General features: G+C 40.6%; 1 protein-coding gene across 1 annotated transcript in view; it reads right to left on the bottom strand.

Annotated features, from left to right (window-relative positions):
- Positions 1 to 23,122, bottom strand: part of LOC122875064 (cytosolic carboxypeptidase 4) — a 338,163-nt gene that overhangs the window by 217,487 nt on the left and 97,554 nt on the right. The window contains exons 7-8 of the mRNA XM_044193824.1: positions 22,712 to 22,749; positions 3,523 to 3,731 (exon numbers count right to left, since the gene is read on the bottom strand). Of these exons, the coding sequence (XP_044049759.1) occupies positions 3,523 to 3,731; positions 22,712 to 22,749 (247 nt within the window). The remainder of the gene's footprint in view (positions 1 to 3,522; positions 3,732 to 22,711; positions 22,750 to 23,122) is intronic.

Here is a 23,122-nt window from a genome sequence, read left to right as displayed (position 1 = left end):
TTTCGAGCAGATATTTAGCAAATGGCACCAATTTTAATTTAATGTGAGTTCTTCTTTGAACATAGGTGTATTCCCGCAATGAAACGCAACGGCTTGTTCTCATTTCAGCCAGTCACATGAGCGTAGATTTGAGGGCATGATTCAATGTGATCACATACCGTTAAATCAGTCTGCAATTATGATAAAGAGGATTGACATCAAACACCTCAACATGGTGTCTGGTAGCTGCTCTCTGCAGGTAAGTGATAACTCTCTTGACAGGCATGATTAAATATGTTTGAGTTATGAATGCTTGCTAATGCAGCCATGGAAACACACTTATCATGAATATCTCCACATTAACTGCTTCTAAACCAAAAACTTCACAACTGCACATATTTAAGTGGGAATCCAATCTGAAATCTGGGAGAAATTAACAACATCAGCAACCAAGATTATAGGTTTACCTGATGTTTGCCTCAGGTAAATACTGCTTTTCATGTGTCTGTCTCACAATGTCAGCTCAGTAATTATGCTGTCTATTGCTGCAGCACCTCTTTTCACTCTCTCTCTGAGCACTCCATTTTAGTCTTAGTTTTAGTCTCTTTAGGGCCCCGCTTCCCAAAAGCCCAGTCTGCTCTGATTAATTAGTTCCCAAATTAAATTTTCAACCTTGGCTGACAGGTTGCTCTGGCCAGGTCCACTGAAAGGTCCAAACAAGAGCTTATAATTAAGACGCACACCCTCCAGTAACGTATGCGTGTCGGCACAGTTGAAGTTTGTCCCCTTGCTCTTTTGAGCCTCCATGTTGTCTGGAGATTGGTGAACAGGTTACCCTTTTATACCATGCCAGCACAATAAATTGAGGTGTGAAAGCAGCCCAGGCTAATTGTGAGGAGCTTAAATTGGGTTCTCTAAGCGGGAATTGTTCTTGGCAATGGCCTCGGTTGTGCACTGCCTCCGACACTGACGGAGAAGATACAAGCCAAGACAACATGCTGAACTCCCCAATCTACTTGAGCATTACTCCAATGATGAGCTTTATGCATGATACAGATTTGGGTGAGAAGACATTGTTGTCATATGCAATATTCTTCAGCCACTCAGAGGAGTCTTGCCTGTGGAGCAGCAGGTGCTGATTGCATTGCGTTTCTATGCATGTGGTTCCTTCTATGAAGTGAATGGGGATGGACTGTCAGTGACTAAATCCACGGTGGGCCATGTGTTGCATTCAGTAGGATCTGCCCCGGCCAGTCTTCTGGGTCTATTTGTCAAATTCCCTGAAAATTAAGACAAAATAACCCAAAGAGGACATTTTTCTCATTGGCCTGATCAATTGCACATATATGCATATTCAGGCACATCATTCAAGAGATAGGGAGTTTGTGAAGAGAAAGGGCTGCCACAGCATCAATGTACAGCTTGGGAAATGCTGACCTTATAATCATCAAGTGTGTTGTGCGATGGCCTGGGTCCGCTCACGATGACCGTATTTTGAAGTTCCAGCAGACTGCTTAAAACAGCGGTTACCCCCTTCTGTCCTGGCTGATGACCCCTTTTGCTACCATAACTTGTGATTCACAGCAGAGGTACAACAATGTCTATGGCATGACAAGAGGGACAATCGAGAGAGGACAATAGAGGACGGCAATAAAAGTTAAGTGACAATGGAGCAATTTGAGCCAACTTTTTGACAAATTCTGTGTCAAATGTACATTAATTCATATACCATGCTTAATTAATGTTATAGGAAGAATGTAGTTTTATTTCAACATGCTGATTTTGATACAGGAACTAAACTAATCCAGAAAGGAGATGGAATGTAAAATGTCACACCTAATGTGTGCCTACTAGGGGGTTGGTTCTTCCCCCTTCTTCTGCATGCCTCTAAGAAACAAACAAAATACATTCCTGTGAAGAATATGGACATGACACTAACCTGTATTGATTTTATTTTACTTTCTCCTTTGCTGTATATTACATATATATATATATATATATATATATATATATATATATATATATATATATATATAGGAAAATATGTATGTGTATCAATGATTTAATGATAACACATGTAACATGATTTTCATTTTCCTGGTTTACCAGTCTTTTACGCATAAGGATGATATCCTCTTATTCTTGTCATAGGTGTTTAGTGTCTTTCAGCAACTGATGAGTTATAATATGGAAGCACTAAGCTGGTAACAAAACCATTGATTCTTTAGGAAGAAATTAGTACAGGAAAATAATTAAGACAGAACAGATCTGGGTTGTGCCAGTGTTGTGCCGATGACATCACATTGCCACCCCCTGGACAGAAGACTGCTAAAACAGAGAAAGCCCAAAACAGGTCTAGGTCTAGTCTTCTCTTCAATGCGCTCTTCTCTTCAATACTTTGCAGACCCTTGACAAAGTTCTGTGACTCGCCCGGACGGCGGCCTGCAGAACGCTTCTCTTAAGACCCCAGGCGGCCCAGGAGAATCAACTGAATCCAAGGCCACACAGAACGTGTTGAAGGCCGACATCCAGCATTCAACATGAAAAAGTTTGAGCTGAACGAACTGTGAGTTTATCAAACTCTGAAAGCCATCACGGCTACAGAACACCCAGCCAAGTAAATACGCAAGATGTGATCCGCCTTCTGAGAGAGACCAATTCAAGCTGAGTCGCACCGAGGGACCAACAATGCCCAAAGAAGCCTGAGGAATCTCTGGTCGAACTGCACATGGGACGCATCCAAACATGCAGAATTGCACACAGGAGAATTGCCTGCGCCTCCCTCCTCCCTTCCAGCACAACTTGTCCCCTGGCTATCTGAACCACCAGGTGAAAACATTACATTTTCTGTGTTATATTTGGGTTGATGCTAATAGGTTACTGGAATGGAATCGTAACATATTTCACAAGTGCTTCCCAAAACTTCTTTCAGTTGCTGAATGGCGCATAAAGGGTGATTTTTACTGGTCTGTGCCAAAATTATCCACTTATCTGATTACACTGGTCCTCCTCTATCATTTATCACTTATTCATCGCTGTATTCATAACATTCACGGCTGCATTTATCCATTCCTTTGTGTGTCTAGTAGTTATTAATTTTGTGTGTAATAAATGTTTCACGTATAAAGATCGTTGCCTTTGTTTTCTGTAACTTACATTCAGTCACTTTACGTATGCGTTCCTTGTTTTATCTCTTGCTACCTTATTTCAGGTTAATTCCCTGACAAAACTAATTTGTGCATTATATCTTGACTGATCAAAAGAAACGGCTTAGTGTAAAACTGAGCTAAATTTTGACCTTTGATGTGAAGAACCAAGTGAACCTGTGAGGACCTCTACTTCAGAGTAGCTGTCTACAGTATGAATTTCTAGAGATTGGGTTGTTGCAGGAGCAGATTTTGTTATGATATATGAAAGAAAATATGAAACATCTATTGTAGCACTCTAAGTCTCACAGTCTATCACAACAAAAAGAAAGAGAAAAAACAAAATGAAAAAATAATAATGACAACAAAACAGGAAAGGGATGAAGTTGAAGGTTACCTGTGTAGTTTGATATAGCAGTCTACAGCCTCCCTGGGATATGAAAGCCTGTCTGCCTGCAGTACTGTGGGTGACCTTATGGAGGCAGCGCAGAAGTGCGTGGCAGATTGTTATGGCAATATGTTGAGTATCCTTGTTGTGCCAGTCCTCGTAAAGCCGCAAGAGGCCAGAGATGTAACCCTTAGATACCACTGAGCAAACGTTAGCCTCTATGAGGGAGAGACACAGACAAACACAGGAGAGGGAGGAAATTACATCAGTATGTTCCACTCTTAGATCCTTCTTCTGTTGAAATCTACTTCAGCAATGGCTGACTGGACTGAATGTGGACTGAGCAAATACAATCCAGCAATGTATGTACTCAAGATTGACTAAAGATCTGAGATTCCAAGCTACGTCTGTCCAATTGGTCACACAGTGTCGATCATTTGCTCTGCATCTACTCTGCTCCACACAAAGGAGCTGCATAAACACACAAACATTTGAAAGAATTTATCCAACAGTGAGAAAAAATTTAATTCACAAAGCTCAGTCAGAGTAGTAACATACTCGTAAATATATTGTTTTCTGCTGAGTCTCATAATTTTCTGTTCACAATTTGGAGAATGAAGTGGTAAACTGGCTGTGACTACTGACTACAATATATGTACAACCACATTAGACAATGAAAATACCACTGCATTCCTCATGTAGGTTACAATGACACTATGTTTAAACGTAGCCTTGTGTAAGCCACACCATGTCTCCTTGTAGTTTTACCTACATGTTAACATGGCTGTTGTATTATCTATTTGTTCAAGTTGCTTTGTAATCATTCAGAGAGCCATGCAGGAGAAGGAGACCTTTTCAAAATTTTAAAAGGATGCTGAATGTAACAGAATATAACAAGCTGTAATTAATCACTTTTGATATATCAAGTAGGATAGAGGACTATGTTAGTCAAACTTGAGACAGTACAATGGCTTAGTGGTTAGCACTGTTGCCTCAGAGCAAGGTCCTGGGTTCAAATTAGCTTCCAGTGTAGAGTTCTCATGTGTAGCTGTCCACTCTAAATTGCCCATAGTTATGAGTGTAAGAGTGTAATGGTAATCTGTATATGTGTAAGCCCTGTGACGAATTGGTAACCTTTCTAGGTGTACACCACTTGTTGAAGTTGAAGTCTGTGGAGTACGCCTTTAATGTGAGCTGGGGTAGACGCCAGACCACTGTGATCCTCAACAGATTAAGAGGGTCATGCCCACCATACACTAGAAGATTCTCACATTCAATTCAATTCAGTTTTATTTATATAGCGCCAATTCATAACAGAAGTTATCTCATTGCACTTTTCCTATAGAGCAGGTCTAGACCGTACTCGTTATAATATTATTTATGGAGACCCAACAAAGCCCACCATGAGCAAGCATTTGGCGACAGTGGCAAGGAAAATTTTCCTTTTAAGAGGCAGAAACCTTGGACAGAACCAGACTCAAAGGTGGGCCATCTGCCGCTGCCGTGTTAGGTTTTGAGAGAGAGAGAGAAGGGGGCGGGGGGAAAGCACAATGCAAATACCACGTACAATTTTAAAATAGTAATAATGTAATAGTAGTGGTAAAATTAATAAATTAATAATAATAATAGGAATGTCAGTCATAGGAATAATAATGACAATAATAGTAACAGAGCCAATAACAACAACTGTAGCAGCAGTTGTCAAGCAGGAACACGGGGGCAGCAGGTGGCCCACAACCACAGATCCAGACTCTGCAGCTCCGGAGGTAGAAATACCTGCTGCGACAGAAGGAGAGAGGAGAGAGATGAGAAAGCACAAAACTACAGGAGAAAGAAGATGTCGAGTTAGTAACATGCAGTAATGGGATAAAAATGCATACAGACAGAGAGGCAGAGAAGGAGAGAGGAAAGAGATGCATCATGGGAAGTCTCCTGGAAGTCTAGGCCTATAGCAGCATAACTAAGGGATGGTACAGGCCTACTCTTAAATGTGGAGATGGTGTCTGCCTCCCGAACCCAAACTGGGACCTGATTCCACAGGAGAGGAGCTTGATAACTGAAGGCTCTCGCTCCTGTTCTACTTTTGGAGACTCTAGGAACCACAAGTAACCCTGCATTCTGGGAGCGCAGTGTTCTAGTTGGGTAATAAGGTATTATGAGCTCTTTAAGATATGATGGTGCCTGACCATTAAGATCTTTGTAGGTGAGGAGAAGGATTTTAAATTCTATTCTGGATTTTACAGGGAGTCAGTGCAGAGAAGCTAATATTGGAGAGATATGATCTCTTTTCCTAGTTCTTGTCAGTACATGTGCCGCAGCATTATGGATCAACTGGATACTCTTAAGGGACTTATTTGGGCAGCCTGATAAATAAGGAATTGCAAAAGTCCAACCTAGAAGTAACAAATGCATGGACTAGTTTTTTGAGACAGGATGTGCTTAAAGAATAAATCCTGATCAAAGATAACATCGAGGTTCCTTGCTGGAGACCAGGGCAATTCCATCTAGAGTAACTACAGTGACTAATATTTATTTATTTGGACTTACTAGATTTACTAATATTTCTTTGGATCTCGGCATGATGTCTAGCTTTTGAAGATCTTTTGGTCTCCTTCACTTTGTCAGGCAGGTCCTATTTAAGTGATTTCTTGATTGAGAACAGGTGTGGCCATAATCAGGCCTGGGTGTGGCTAATGAAATTGAACTCTGTGATAAACCACAGTTAAGTTATGTTTTAACAGGTGGGGCAATTACTTTTTCACACAGGGCCATGTATGTTTGGATTTTGATTTCCCTTAATAATAACAACCTTCATTTAAAAACTTTTGTAATTTAGTAATTTTGTGTTTACTTGTGTTATCTTTGACTAATATTTAAATTTGTTTGATGATCAGAAACATTTAAGTAGGACAAACATGCAAAAAAATAAGAAATCAGGAAGGAGGCAAACTCTTTTCCACACCACTGTATATCTTTAGATAACATGTCTCGGAGGTGTTTGGGGCCAAACACAATAACTTCAGTTTTGTCTGAGTTTAACATCAGAAAATTGCAGGTCATCCAGGTTTTTATATCCTTAAGGCATGTTTAGGCTTTTGTTACAGCTGCTCACTATCACGTCAGTGCACACAGGAATAGAAGTACTAAGCAATCAAATATAATACACTATAATACAGGCAAGATAAATTAGGTACAAAGCGGATATAAGTATAAAATTAAAATAAGTGTAAAATACAAAGTGGGAAGTGGATTACCGGTTGATGATAAGTATAGTATATATGTGCGGTATAATAATACAATGTAATACTATAAGTAATAGTGCATGTACTGTCAAGTTAAGTGTAGCTTATTAAGATGATTATGACCATGCTGCGGTTGTTTTTATTTTCCTCTTTGAATGATGAGTTGTAGACTGCTCTGGCATTACAGAGGGCTTTCCTATTTCCTATGTTTTAAGACTACCTTGCCAGATTAATTGAGATTCTTCCCGGTTGTCGGAATGCCATTTCCTTTCAAGTTTTTGAGATGTTTGCTTTAATTTGCTGGTTTGGGGGTTATACCATAGAGTTAACCTTCTTTGTTTTATTATGTTCTTCTTTAGAGGGGTGAAAGAATCGAGTGTCGTTCACAGTGAGCCTGCAGCACTATCAACAAGATGGTCAATTTGGGAGGGGCTGAAATTAGCATAGGAGTCCTCTGTTATATCAAGACATAGAATTAAATGCAGATTGGATCGCTTCCTTAAATTTAGCTACAGCACTATCAGATAGACATCTATAGTAGGAATACTTGCCTAATGGCGTGTAGTCCAGTAATAGGGGCTCAAAAGTTATTAAACAATGGTCTGATAATGAAAGATTCTGTGGAAAGACTATTAAATGTTCAATTTCAATGCAAGAACAAGGTCGAGGGTGTGGTTAAAACTGAGTGGGTTTATGTACACTCTGACAAAAGCCAATCGAAGCTAATAATGAGATAAATGCAGTACTAAGGCTATAATTTTCAAAATCCACATGAATATTGAAATCACCTACAATAATTATTTTATCTGTTTTAAGGACTAAACTTGATAAAAACTCTGAGAATCAGCTCAGCTATTACAGAGCCTGGAACAGAGACTGGAACATTCAATTGGCATTAAATCCCAGTTTGGGTTCAGGAGGCAGACACCATCTCCACATATAAGAATGAACTTAAGACTTTCCTCTTTGATAAAGCTTATAGTTAGGGCTGGCTCAGGTGAGTCCTGAACCAACCCTTAGTTATGCTGCTTTAGGCCTAGATTGCTGGGAGACTTCCCATGATGCATCTCTCTCCCTCTCTCCTCCTCTCCCTCTCCATCTGTATGCATTCTTATCCCAATAATGCATGTTACAAACACGACATCTTCTCTCTCCCATAGTTTTGTGCTTTCTCTCCTCTATCTTCTCTCCTTCTGTCGCTTTCAGCAGGTATTTCTGCCTCCAGAGCTACAGAGTCTGGATCTATGATTGCAAGGCACCTCCTGTTCCTGCTCAACAACTGCTACTACAAGTATTATTATTATTATTAGTCATATTACTATTATTATTGTTGTTATTCCTGTTGGGCCTCACCGTGTGTGGAGAACAAAGAACAGAGGCCCTAGTGAAACCAAAAAGCCTGAACTCATAGACGGCGCCAAATCTCCACCAGCCATTAATTCACATTCAGACGTGAGATTTCAGTTGAATCCAAACTCTGGATTCCTACTGGACGAGCCACCAAAAGAGGTGCAGGAAATCCTGGCCAGCGGAGCGCACAAGTCACTCACTGTCTTTTCCACTGTAACTTTGGTTGCTTCAGGGAACACATCATGTGAACTTTAACTCCCTAGTTAAAAGTTATAACTGTGCGTTATTTCATCTAAGCTCCATTGTTGTGAGTTGTGCTTTGCATTATAGTGGAAAGTAACGGATCGCTGTGTCCTGTTTCTGCTGTGTGTTTTCATGCTTAGTATGTTCCATTGTGTATCGGTACCATGACCGTTTAACTGTGTTAGTTTTGTAGCCACTGTGGAAGCTAATAATTGTGCTTCATCAGACCAAAGTCCAGTAACATGGCTGTTGAATGAAAGTTCGCTGCCAGGTTCCTGTGTGAGAAAGGGACAGCTATCGTGCTCTGCCACGGTATTTGAGATTTCTTGTGCCTTGCTCTGTGTGCTTTTCTTTCTCTTTCCTCTCCTCTAACCCACAAACCTTTACACGTGCATATACACACTTACACACATATCTCAAATGAACCAGATAGCATGGTAGCATAACTAGCTATGCTCCATGCCATCTTGAGTATAAATAGAGCTTGTCATAAATTTTAGCTCTCCCTTTTGTTTGAGTTTCGCGCGCCTGCCCGCCATTTTGGATCTGTGCGAGACGACCACCCATGGGGTCACGTCCGCCATCTTACTCGCACCTCACCTCTCTATTGTCCCATCACACACACACACATGCACCCACACCTCTATACACACACACACACACACACACACACACATACCTTACCTAGTGGTTGTTGGTTGAAGTTATTGATTGTTAATCAGTGCTAAGGTTAAATAAACGCTATTGACGGTCAGTGCTCGGATTCACCTTCCACTGTCCACTATTATTAAGGTAAGATAGTATCTTAAATATCAGCATTTTTAAATGGACAGCCACGCTTGAGACTGTTTTTCACGTTTGGTTATTGGTCCTTGATTCCAGGGTGGTTCTCTGTAATTATTAATCCATATTAAAAATGTTTATAGTGTTAATAATTGTATTAATATTCATAAATACCTTTGATATTTTGCTAATAACCAAACCTGCCCTACCTGAATCCCAACATTGCTATCATTATTATTACTATTATTATTTTATTAATATCAATATTACCACTACCATTACATTACCATTATTTTAATATTTTATATGTGGAATTTGCATTGAGATACTGTATGCTCTCAACTCTCTTACCTCTATCTCTCTCTCTACCCAACGGGCACAGATGGCCACCCACCCTGAGTCTGGTTCTGCTCAAGGTTTCTGCCTCTTAAAAGGAAGTTTTTCCTTGCCACTGTGAAAAATAATTTAGCATTACTCGTTATGTTTATCATTTATTCATTTCATTCATGTCTTTAGTAACTATTGTGACTATCCTATGCTTTTCTCTGTTCCTTCCCTTTACCTTGGAATGTTTATCTTGGGGCACCCATGATGGGGAGATGTGTTTGAGTGAAACCAGATGTCCTGTATATGGTTTAGGCCACGTGAGCCACATGGACATTACGTTATCAGAAAGACTTCAGAAAGGCCTCCTTCCTTTGGATGGAAAGTATCATCTTTAGGTTTACATTTAGGTTTACATCTAATCACAGTAAGGTTCTTTATTCTGTAACCAGTATATACTATATGGTATCAGAAGTGTTCAGGGAGATACTTGGGTGGAACTGACAGGGTAAGACCTGGCGATCTCCTTGTAATTAATTACAAATATATATTTTATATACTTCAACCCTTCTGTGCTTTGTGTTTACTGTGTCCCTTGTGCATTATTAGATCATTTCCATGACACCACTGTCGCCAAGTGCTTGCTCATGGTGGAAATTGTTGGGTCTCTGTAAATAATTTTATAAAGAGTATGGTTTAGACCTGCAATGAGATAACTTATGTTATGAATTGGCACTATATAAATAAAAAATAAATTGAATATAAGATTTTGCAAAGACTGGGGATCTTGCACGGTCACTATTTGCAAGACTACATCACAATGTGTGCCGCCATCACACATAATGGTGTCCTCCACCCCCATGCCAACCTTGGTCCATGCAACACAGCCCTCAGTACCTTCCACCCTACTCTTCATTATTCAATCCAAGTTTTTTTCAGGATGGTGGTGGAAGATGTACGAGCCCTATGTGCGCATGCTTCTCTTCTGCTGGCAATGGAAGATGCATGTGATGATATTTATGTGGGTACTGTCCAGGGCTGGATACGAAACTCAAGGCGCTTCTTCCCTCGATGTCTAGGAAGGGAAGACATTGCCTGTGATGTTGATGAGGCCCAGCTAGACGTCGAGATGCAGCCTAAGTATTTTTCCTTTATGTATTTTTTTTCTGTATATTTTTTCCTCAGTTTTCTTTTCTGTTTACTGTATTCGATAGAGAGCAAATATTTTGTTCACACAACTGTAATGTATACTGTGTGTGCTGTGCATATGTTGCACTGAAAATAAAAAGATTTTGTTTCAACAGTATATTTGTATTTCTGAACATATTTCTGTAGACTTGAACGATCTCTCTCTACAGAATTATCTACATACAGAAAGCCCACCAAAGATGAAAGTACTTTTGATTTAGCACAACAATGTGTAGTTGGTTGGACAAAAATCTGGTAATATGCCAGTAAATAATTTCTTCATGTATGACTTTTAGGAATTAAACACACATCTTTTTGTTTAAACATATCCACACAGACAGAAGAAGTATGTATACAGGTACCAACAACACCAATTTCTAAGCAACTATTTTATTACCAAGACCATTACACCATTACTAAATGTGTGTTTGTCCCACACACATTTAGGAATACTCAGCAAACAAATCCAACAATGGCATTGTGAGTGTCTTGCTTTACTCCCATAACTACAGTGGGGGTAATTATAGTTGTGTTGGTTCCGTGATTTATAGTTGTTCTACTAATTAGTTGTAATTGCACAAAGTTTCTGAATTAGTGCTGGGAAGTTTAAATCTTATGTTGCTTCGGTATATACTGGACCTATATAAAAAGTACCATCTAGACCTGCTCTCTATGTAAAGTGCCCTGACATAACTTCTGTTATGATTTGGTGCTATATAAATAAACTGAATTGAAAATTGAAAACCAAGAGCTGAGTACATTTTTTAATATGCATTGTGCACCTTATAAGTTGGGGGAATGCTTGAAAAGAGCTAGTTAGTATGACATAACTGTAGAAATATTAAATTAATTGGAGACCATTCAAGTTTAAATCAATACAAAAAACATACAGTACAAGTAGTCAATCAAACTGCAGCACTGAGGAATACTATCCACAGGCTAACACACACTGAGAGTAAAATTTCTCTATAGACTAATAAAGTATATCTTGATCTTGACTACTGTCTGACTCATTTCATTGAGGACTATGCCGAGATAGCCAAACCACTAACAGAACTCCTCCGTAAGAATAAGCCCTTCATGTGGGGAGAACGGCAAGAGCACTCCTTCTGACGAATGAAGGAAAAACTGCTCTTCCCCCTGCCTGGCTTACCTTAACAAGGACAAGGAGTTCCATCTTGAGGCAAGCTTCTCAACCCACTGTCTTAGTGCCGCCTTGGCACAAAAGCATGACACAGACAAGCGGTTCGTCGCCTATGCTAGCCGACCTCTGAGCAGTGTTGAACCACAAAATGGCTTTAGGTCAGGGCCTGGCTGAGTGGCAGCACTGTGATGGTGAAGGGCAGGCAAACCACCAGTCTGTACTGTTGACCATGCAAATGTTCCCGTCAAATCACCGTTATTACGACTAAAACATGAAACAAGACCTTCAAAGGGTCTATGTGGACGGTTGTTCCTTTCACCACAAAAGCCAGATCCGGGCCGGAGTTGGTGTTGTTTGGGTCAACCATGACTTGGAGGAGAACAGCATGAGAAACGCCCGGAACAAGGAAGTCAAACACTCCTGGCTTGCGGCCGACTTGTAACGGACCAGGGATAACCGTGTACTGGAAGAAAGTCAAAGGTCATTCCTAAACCTTTGGCCCCAACAAGGATGGTAACAACCGAGATTGTGGGAAAGGTGTCACCAGTAGCTTACTGGATCCGTCTATCACAACCAAGCAGCCACCAGCTTATAAATGGGTCCATGCCAACCAGATCAAACCCCACAAGCTGTTGGCCATGTTGCCATCATGCCACATGACTCAGAGCATCAAAGGGCTGTGTTCAGGTTAATGACTTGTCTGTCTCCAATGTTGGATTGTGTGAGCAATGTATGATATATAAATATGTCAAGACAGAAGTCTGATCAGACGTAGCCTTATCAGTCAGACACTACTGCCTCTAGGAACTATGAATTGTTAACCCTTTTTCCAGTTCTAAAGAACACAAGGACAGTGTAACACTTAGGTACCATCACCCACACAGACTGTTTGGTCTTAGTTGCTCTGAAGATTGTGTCCAGCACCCCAGACCAAAAAGGGGGATGGTGGGCCTCACCACATGTGGAGAGCAAAGAACAGGGTTAGGGTATGTGTAACCAAAAGCCTAAACTCATAGAAACAGTGCCAAATCTCCTCAAGCTATTAATTCACACCTGAGCACGAGATTTAAGCTTGAATCTGAACCCTGGATTCCTACTGGACGGGCCACCACAGGAGCACAGGAAATTCACATAACGTGAACTTTAAACTCCCTAGGTGAAGTCTTAACTCACTGGACGAGCAACAGAATTTTGTGTTTGCTGAATACATTTTTGGATCCTGAATGAGATTGTTACATTCCACATAACAATCTCTTACCTGCAGAAGGAAGATTCAGATTTATGTTTTTCTTCATGGAAAGGAGGGTAACTGCTGAGCCCAGGTCATGTCAGCATTTGAGCCTGAGAGGGCACCACCGGATATTCCAAACAGACTAACGCATTAAATCACTATCAAGAGTGATCTCAAGTAAGAGTGTCTGGGCAGAGATAGTTTATTACTGTGTGTTTTTCATCTAAGCTTCATTGTTGTGAATTGTGCTTTGCATTATTGTAGAAAGTAATGGACCGCCATGTCCTGTTTCTGCTGTGTGTTTTCGTACTTAGCACATTTCATTTTTGTGTCAGTACCACTCCATTGGACCGTTATCTGTGTTAGTTTTAGCCACTGTGGAAGTTGGCTCTATCAAACCAAAGCCCAGTAACACCACTGTTGAATGCAAGTTCGCTGCCAGGTTCCTGTGTGATAAAGCGACAGCTATTGTGTCTTACCACATCATTTGAGATCTCTGTTCCTTACTCTGTGTGCTTTTCTTTGTCTCTCCTCTTCACTAACCCACACACATTTACACACCTACACACACAGCTCAAACAGCCCAGATAGCGTGGTAACATAACTAGCTAGAACAAATAGAGGTGTCCTCCATTTTGGCTCTACCCCCTTTGTTTGAGTTTCACAGGCCTACCCGCCATTTTGGATATGTGTGTGACGACCACACACATGGTGTGTCCGCCATCTTCCTCGCTCCCTTCTGTCTATTGTCAAACACACACACACACACACACACACGTGCACATACACCTACATATACACACACATACACACACACACTTTACATGCTTGCTGATTGGTGTATGCTTATTGTGTTTAGAGTAGATGATAGTGGTTAGTTTGCTGAAGTTATTATTAATCAGCGCTAAAGTTAAATACATTCTATTGTATCTTTTAAAGAGCAGTTGCCTGTGGTTATTTTGTGTATGTGTTGTAATAACAGCTAGTTGTGACAGTCAGTACTCGGATTCACCCTTCACTGTCCACCATTATTAATGTAAGATAGTACTTTAAATATCAGCATTTTTAAGAAGACAGCCACCTTTTGAGACTGTTTTTCACATTTGGTTATTGATCCCTGATCCCAGGGTGGTGCCCTGTAATTATTAATCCATATTAATAATTTTGATAATATTAATAATTCCATTAATATTTATAAATGTGATAGTTTGCATATAACCAAACCTGCCATACCTGAATCCCAACACTGTGTTTCTGTTCCCTTTAGAGAAAAGCTGTCCTGACCCTTGTTTCATTGTGATGGTTAGTTCCCTGCTTGTAAAGGGAGGACCGGAGCTGATTTTATTGGCTGTGATTGACTACAGCCCCACTCACCAACTGACAATTTATTCATCCAGTCCAACCCCTTTTACAACTTCACTGTGAATTTATCAATTACCTTCTGCTTTTGGTCAGAATGTTATCAAAAAGTGTTGGTCACACTAGAGTGAACTCAAGCTGTACACCTGCATCACCCTCTATGTCTACTCCTTTATTCATAAGATAGGCTACTATAACTCAGCTGGAAGTCTTAAAAGGCTCAAAACAATGAAAGTATGTTCCCTTCATATTAAAAACCAGCTGACCACTACAAACATTTATCCATTCATTCACTGCTCAACTTGTTTAGAGGCATGGGGGCAGGACTCCAGCATGCATTGGGCAAGAGGAAGGATTTACCTGGAGAGGTCATCAGTCTTTCACAGGGCTGACACACTAAAATGTTATGAGCTTATGAATGAGTGTTATAACATGCCTTTGAAGAAAGTGAGGACATTTTCTGGGACGCACAAATTTCAGAAAATATTCTCATATAAAAGTGAAGTCTAATCAAATCAAAGTGATTCACAGGCTTCTTTCACACTTGTAGTTTGATTCATTTTGTTTAGACCAAGGGAAGGGATGATGCATTTTTGTATTTTAGTTCTGGTCTGACTCCACACAGACACAGGAAGTCCCCAGCAATCTTGCTGTAAGGGGGAAATGCTGACCTGTAAACCACCATCCCACCCTTTTATTGAAAATGTTTAGCATAGTCATGCTCATGTAAGCAAAGTCATGTTTTCATGGATACAGAGGAACATCTTCCTAACAGAGCCACATTTTAGTTAAGAAATATGGTATTTTAGAGAAAGCCTCTGGGAAAAGATGCATTTCGGGGAAGGCGCATTTACCAACATACACACACATACTCACACACACATACAGGACACAAAGACACATTTGCTGTAACAAAAAGGGAGCTATAGAAAAAGTGAAGAATTCATCAGTACTTATATGTATAGCACTAAACATGAATCAACTAGAAAATCAGAAGAGGCCGATTTAAATTGTCTAAAAGTTGTAACAGAGGAAGAAATAAATAATTGTGAGCTTATTTGTGAGTTCCAAAATCACCAGGAACATTTTTGTAGTTTGTTCATTTTGTAGTTCATGCTTATCTACAAAATTACCCTCAAAAAATAAAACTGATATTCTGAAATATTCAAGGAATTTGTGATTATGTTAAAATAATTCTGAAGTTGAACACGGCAGTCTAAGAATAAAGACAAGTGTAAATACTGCTTCTTCCATCTTTAATGCTTTTCAAAAATGTGTTAAAAGTTGCTTTTACAGCAGTCAGAATGTTTGGCTATTGTTCTAAGGTAAGTAAAGACAAACACTGCATAGTAGTGGGTGAGATGCCATATCAAGAATAAGTGTTGTTAGATTAAATATGCTCCCAGAACAGTTTGGCATCAGGAGGGAAACTACATTCAAAATATTGGTTGCCAGGAAGAAAAATACTTAAAATCTTCAGATATGACTTGATATTAGAGTAATTGCTGCCTTTATGTTCACTAACAACATTGCATTATAGATCAAAGTGAAACACTGAGAGCAGGCTCATTTCGATGTTCTAGTTCATGAGCGAATATAGTCCCCTTGATGTTCTGTGCAAATTGGCACTTTGACAGGAAGTGCAGTATCCAACATTGCATAAATCATGAAAAAGCTCAGAGCCCTCCAAATCTCTCACTGCCTCTGGAGTAGTGAATCTTTAAACTGTCACCACACAAAATGTGTCCACGAGTTCAGACAAGAGCATTAGAAAGAAAAACTGTGTATACAAGAAAAGCAAAAAGTTTAGAAAGAGAGAGACTGACTTTATTTTCTGAGTTGATCTGGGTTTATCTGCAGTCCCACAGGGTTAAAAACAGGCAGGATGCTGCATTTTCTCTGCAGAAGCCCTGCTGCTGACTTAGATCCAGTAGCAGAAGAGGCCCATTTTTACTCACACATATATTCATTGAATAGAAGTTGCAGGGCAGGCATACATGCATCAAGCACTCTGATTAGATAGAATCAATTAAGGAATGTGCTTAAAGGGTCTGGCAATATTCTATGTTTCTTGTGAGTCTCAACAATGATTGTATCTACTAACAAGTATTGTGTGTGTATCACAGCCTGATGGATCGTCTTCCTCTGTGCCATAGAACTCCATTGTTGTCCATAAACTATTAAAAACATATCAATGAGCCACACTGTTGGACTGGGTGACATGTTCCTTCATTACACTGAATACACAAACTTTAGTTTATTTTGAATCAATCCCAGGTACAATGTCCTGCTGCCCCAAATACTCACTAGAGCACCAAATGTGTATCAATCCACTGCTGAAAATAGTCCCCAACAAATGCACTATTTCCTCCTGCGTGAGTAACGTTTGACTGTTTTTACAGATTCAAGTCTTCAGTAGAAACCAATGGGATTGGAGTTGAGAGACAGACAGAGTAGGAAAGTCAAGTTGCTCTGTTTATAAAAGCACATATAATGAGTTGTGATCACAAAATGACTAATGTCATCTGCTATCCTCCATTCAAACACACACACATTTGCACACACAGATGCACACACCACACAAAATCAGATCAAATGCCACAGGACTGGAAACAAAATGCAAAAGTGACCTCTTCAGGAAATATTAAAGCATTACAACACATGAGTTCCATGACTATTTTTACAGTTAACATGTAGCCAGTACAAGAGAAGAGGTTTAGAGGTTTTCAGAGTCCCTTTATTGAACCATTGCAAGGAGAAACCAGATAACTGTCACATGGTAACTGGACTGTACTTGTATAGTGCCTTTATAGTCTCCCGACCACTCAAAGCGCTTCACGCACTTGTGAAAGACAGCAGCTGACCTGCTCCTTCCTGCCCTTCATGCTCTCAGGGATTGTGGCAGTGCAGCACAGACTTCCTCCACCACTCTGTTGATCTGCCTGATAGAGGTGATATTGTTGTTCTCTTTCAGGACGTCCACAGATGTTGCCGTCACCTTCATCAGATGGCCCAGTTTAGTGCAGCCAGCCTCTCTGAGATTGGCTCGCAGGCTGGCAGACTGCAGTGTTTGAGTTTTATGTGGTTGTTAAAAAACAACGGCTCCTCAAACAACCACATGCTCGGAGTCTCATTTGTGGCACATGTGAACTTAAAAATCTGCCGTGTCTGCAGTACAGAGCTGTAAAAAGGTGTTAGTCCAGTAAGGTCCACATCCTTGGGTTGTAAGAGGAAAACATGTTTATCATAGTCCAATCGCCCAGTTCTTCTCAGCAGCAGTCGATTGTGGACTGGATGTTGATCAGTCAATGCCCCCTTTCAGCCACAGGCAGGTAGAGGGCTACTGCCCGGACCCAGTACTGGCCAGATCAGAAAAAGTCCAGGATGGCTCTCTGTATGTCCTCTATCAGGCCTCTTGGTGGCGTCAGAGCAATGAGTCTGTGCCAAAGCGTGAACGTGATCAAGTAATTGGCAACCAGAACTCTTCCCCTATGGTAAATGGTAAATGGACTGTATATCAGAATCAGAATAAGAATCAGAAATACTTTATAGATCCCCGAGGGGAAACTCTTTTGTTACAGCAGCTCACTTTTATGTCAGTGCACACAGGAATAGAAGTTCTAAGCAAATCAAAATATAATACAGTCAAGATAAATTAAGTACAATGTGGATATAAGTATAAATTAAAAGTGTAAAGTACAAAGTGGATTTAATGGTTGATGATAAGTATGTACGGTATAATAATACAATGTAATAATATAAGTAATAAGTAGTAGTGTATGAACTGTCAAGTTAAGTGAAGCTTATTAAGATGATTATGAGATGGTGGGTATTGCACTGCAGTAATAGAAGTATGAATAAATATCACTAAATTAAACTGAAAACAGAGTATATTGCACTGGAGTATTGAATGGAGTTTCATCAGCTGTCCTCTCACCTGGTCAGCAGTCATGCACACAGCAGAGGTTACAGGCGGGGGAGGGGGGGAAGTCGTCAGTCTGAAGAGCCAGTTGAGGGGGAGTAGGACTCTCCCAGGAAGTTGGAGGAGGGGGCAGTGGACTCAGAGGAGTCTGAGGGCAGACAGCAGATGAGTTAGAGGGGGGGATAAGCAGGAGCTGGTGTGTTGAATCTGTTAAAGAACAAGTTTGTTGGCCCTGTCCAAGCTGCCTTCAACTCCTCTGTTGTCAGTCGGTCTGAAGCCAGTGATGCTCTTCATGTCGCTCCAGACCTCTCTCATGTTGTTTTGCTGGAGTTTCCACTCCAGCTTCCTCCTGTACTTCTCCTTGGCCTCCCTGATCTTCACCTTCAGGTCAGCCTGGATTGCCCTCACCACCTCCCTATTACCATCAGTAAAGGCCCTCCTCTTGGTATTTAGGATGTCTTTGATGTCCTTTGTTACCCATGGTTTGTCCGGGCTACAGATACTCTGCTTGATAGTAACACGGCCAGAGTTACACCATCTGTTGCTGACCAGCACAACAAGCCCACCGCCTTTCCGCTTATCGCTCCCAGTGTGATCACTGTCGGCCCGAACAGTCTGAAAGCCGTCAATGGAAACGTTATGATCCGGGATATCCTGGTGTAGCCACGTCTCTGAGAAGCACATCAAACTACACTCACGGAACTCTGTCTGACTCCGGGCTAATGCCGTTAGCTCGTCCATTTTATTCGCCAGCGATCTCACATTGCCCATGACGAGAGAAGGCAGACACGGCTTAAATCTCTTTTTCCTAAGTCTCTTTTGTCTGCACCCCTCTCTCTTCCCTCGCCGCAGGTCTAGACCGTGCTCTTTATAACATTAATTACAGAGACCCAACAAATCCCACCATGAGCAAGCATTTGGTGACAGTGGCAAGAAAAAACTTCCTTTTAACAGGCAGAAACCTTGGACAGAACCAGACCCAATGGTGGGCGGCCATCCACCGCTGCCGTATTAGGTTTTGAGAGAGAGAGAGAGAGAGAGAGAGAGAGAGAGAGAGAGAGAAAGAGACAGAGAGAGACAGAGACAGAGACAGAGACAGGGAGCGAGAGATAAACTATCTTTTGCATCAAGAATGAACAAAGCAGTGGTTGTATTCTTAAAAGATGAGCTTCATGTGTATCAACTTATAGAGAGTGGTGTGTTTATTAGTGACATATTTGTGCAGGTCTCCCCACTGTCTGTTCCCTCCACGTGGATCACCGTATCCATTGTCCTCCATTTATACCTAACAAGTTGTTAGAGAACGAGCTCCCTAGGTTCGGTAAATTTGCCATTTGATTTAAAACAGTTCTTGCTGTGCAGTCCATCTGTGTAGATGGAAGAACCGGTCACTCTGTTGTTCTACTTACAGTTGCTTCTTAAAGTTAGATGGCTTTTTTGGAGCCAGATTAATGTTATCAGGAAATGTTATCAAGAGCAAAACAATTTGCTGTGGCTGTCTCACAGGGCACAGATAAACAAATGAAGATTCAATTCAATTCAATTTTATTTATATAGCGCCAATTCTTAACAGAAGTTATCTCATTGCGCTTTTCCTATAGAGCAGGTCTAGACCGTACTCTGTATAATATTAATTACAGAGACCCAACAAATCCCACCATGAGCAAGCATTTGGCGACAGTGGCAAGAAAAAACATTCCTTTTAACAGGCAGAAACCATGGACAGAACCAGACTGGAGGGCGGCCATTTTTCAGGTTTTGAGAGAGAGAGAGAGAGAGAGAGAGAGAGGGAGAGAGAGAGAGAGAGAGAGAGAGAGAGAGAGAGAGAGAGAGAGAGAGAGGAGGGGTTTGGGGGAAGGGGATAGCGTTAGGGAGGCACAATGCAAAGAATTAGAATTATTTTTTTTAATATAGTAGAATAGTAATTGTAGTGTTAATATTAATGAATTAGTAATAATAGGAATGACAGCTATAGGAAGAATAATGTCAGCATCAGTAACAGAGCCAATGACAACAACTGTAGTAGCAGTTGTCGAGCAGGAACATGGGGGCAGCAGGTGGCCCACAACCACAGATCCAGACTCTGCAGCTCCGGAGGCGGAAATACCTGCCTCAGGAGTTCATGACTCAACGAGATGTGTTATGTGTTCAAGATGGCTCAGCTCTGATGAGGTATTAATGTTGTTGCTCTCAAATCTGTATTTTACAAGATTGTGCTGAACAACTTGAAAATTCTTTTACACATCAGACCTTAGTCTCTGTCCTGCACCCTGAAATAAAGGTCTGTTTGCTAAGTGCTGTGAATGTCTCCAAAGTAAGTGAATCCCTATATTGCCAAAACACTCTCGCTCTTATTTCTGTGCAATTTCCCCTGTTCCCCATTTAATGTAAACTCATAATTTCCTCCATGACCATTTCCACTGCATTGATTCCATCAGTGCAATGAGATAATCAGAATCAGAATCAGAAAAACTTTATTGATCCCTGAAGGGAAACTCTTTGTTACAGCAGCTTGTCTTTACGTCAGTGCACACAGGAGAAAGTACTAGCAAAAAAAAAAAAAAATATATATATATATATATATATATATATATATATAATACAATACACTATAAAAACTATTAAAAAACAGGTCAGAAAATAAATTAAGTACCAAGTATAAAATAAAATAGTACCAAGTACCAAGTGGGTTTACCGGTTGATGATGATAATACGGTATAAATGCAATGTAATAATATAAGTAATAAGTACTATTGCAGCAGCAGTAATGGAGGTATTAATAATAAATAGGAAAAAAAATAAATATTGCACATGAGTATTACACGGATATTGCACAGTTATTCAAGTATTGCAGATATGTAATGTCAATGTCCAATTTAGTGACCTAGGGTCATACAGACTAACACTTAGAGGGAGGAGTTAAAGAGTTTGATGGCCACAGGCAGGAATGACTTCCTGTGGCGCTCTGTGGTGCTTTTTGGGGGATGAGTCTTCCACTGAAGCTGCTCCTTTGCTTGACCAGCACGTCATGGAGTGGGTGGGAGACACTGTCCAAGATGGCATGTAGTTTGGCCAGCATCCTCCTCTCTGACACCACCGACAGAGAGTCCAGCTCCACCCCCACAATGTCAATGGCCTTACGGATCAGTTTGTTGAGTCTGTTGGCGTCCGCTACCTTTAACCTGCTGCCCCAGCATGCAGCAGCATACAGGATAGCACTGGCCACCACAGACTCATAAAACATCTTCAGCATTGTCCGGCAGATGTTGAAGGACCTCAGCCTCCTCAGAAAATATAGGCGGCTCTGGCCCTTCCTGTAAACAGCTTGAGAGTTCTTAGCCCAGTCCAGTTTATTGTCCATGTGTACTCCCAGGTACTTGCAGTCCTCTACAATGTCCACATTGACCCCCTGGATGGAAACCGGGGTCACTGGTGCCTTGGCCCTCCGTAGAGCCACAACCAGCTCCTTAGACTTTGTCGCATTGAGCTGCAGATGGTTCTGCTCACACCATGAGACAAAGTTCCCCACCACAGCCCTCATAACTTCTGTTATGAATTGGCGCTATATAAATAAAAGTGAATTGAATTGAATAGAGTACAATAATAGTTACGTCATACTCATCACTCTGCTGCTCTCAGTTCCCCGTCTCTCTCACAGAAAAACTTTTCATTCACTAATTATTTCCAGTTGCTTTTACCTTGATGCTTCCACATTCTACTTTGCTTTGAAACTCAACACTTCCTGCACAGATATTTCACATTAAAAGTCTTTCAGAATCAGAATCAGGTTGTTGGCTGAAGTTATTGATTGTTAATCAGTGCTAAGGTTAAATAAACGCTATTGTATCTTTTAAAGAACAGCTGGTTGTGACAGTCAGTGCTTGGTTTCACCCTGCACTGTCCACTCTTATTAATGTAAGATCGTACCATAAATATCAGCATTTTTAGGGGGACGGCCACCTTTGAGACTATTTTTCATGTTTGGTTATTGGTCCCTGATCCCAGGGTGGTGCCATGTAATTATTAATCCATATTAATAGTTTTGATAATATTAATAATTTGTATTAACATTCATAAATATCTTTGATATTTTGCTCATAACCAAACCTGCCCTACCTGAATCCCAACATATTACAAACACGAAGTTTTACCTATAGGAAAATTCTTTTCCTACTCAAGTCCACTCTGCACTAGGTACAGTATACTGTGTCTCAATGAGATGTAATGCTATCACACCATGATCAGTTATCCATGGAATAAGAGAAATACATCATTAAACAAGAAAATGGCCTCAGAATCACAAGCATTGTCAGTGTGCCCCTGGAGAAGGGTTTGAGTAGTGTTGTGTAATGATGATGATGATGATGATTAAACCATCAGCTGGTGAATGATAAAGGTCATGAAAAACTTACTTGTGCACAGCAGAGCAGAAAAGGCATTTATGGCTGCCCTGGAAAAGAAACAGAGGGAGCAGTTAGTCTTTCAGACATTTAATGAACACACTCTTTAATATGCAAACACAAAGTGTACATGATAGGCTACACTAGTGTGACTGTGCATGCAAATTAGTGTGTGTGTGTGCGTGTGTGTGTGTGTGTGTGTGTGTGTGCGTGTGTTAGTGATTGTTTTTGTATGATTACACATACTAAACTGAATTGATCACATAGTCAGTCAAATGTCTTTGCTGTAGGTCTTTGGGAGTTTTCATATCCAGCTTTGAATTTGAGTCATCACAGTATATTCTTGGATATAATATAATGGACACAATATGACAACTCAAGTTATGAAATGTCGAATGTTAAACTTTATTTTACATATTTTAG

The sequence above is a fragment of the Siniperca chuatsi genome, linkage group LG4, assembly GCF_020085105.1.
Source record: "Siniperca chuatsi isolate FFG_IHB_CAS linkage group LG4, ASM2008510v1, whole genome shotgun sequence".
In the NCBI taxonomy this organism is placed as follows: domain Eukaryota; kingdom Metazoa; phylum Chordata; class Actinopteri; order Centrarchiformes; family Sinipercidae; genus Siniperca; species Siniperca chuatsi.
This window is presented reverse-complemented; position numbering and strand designations above follow the sequence as displayed.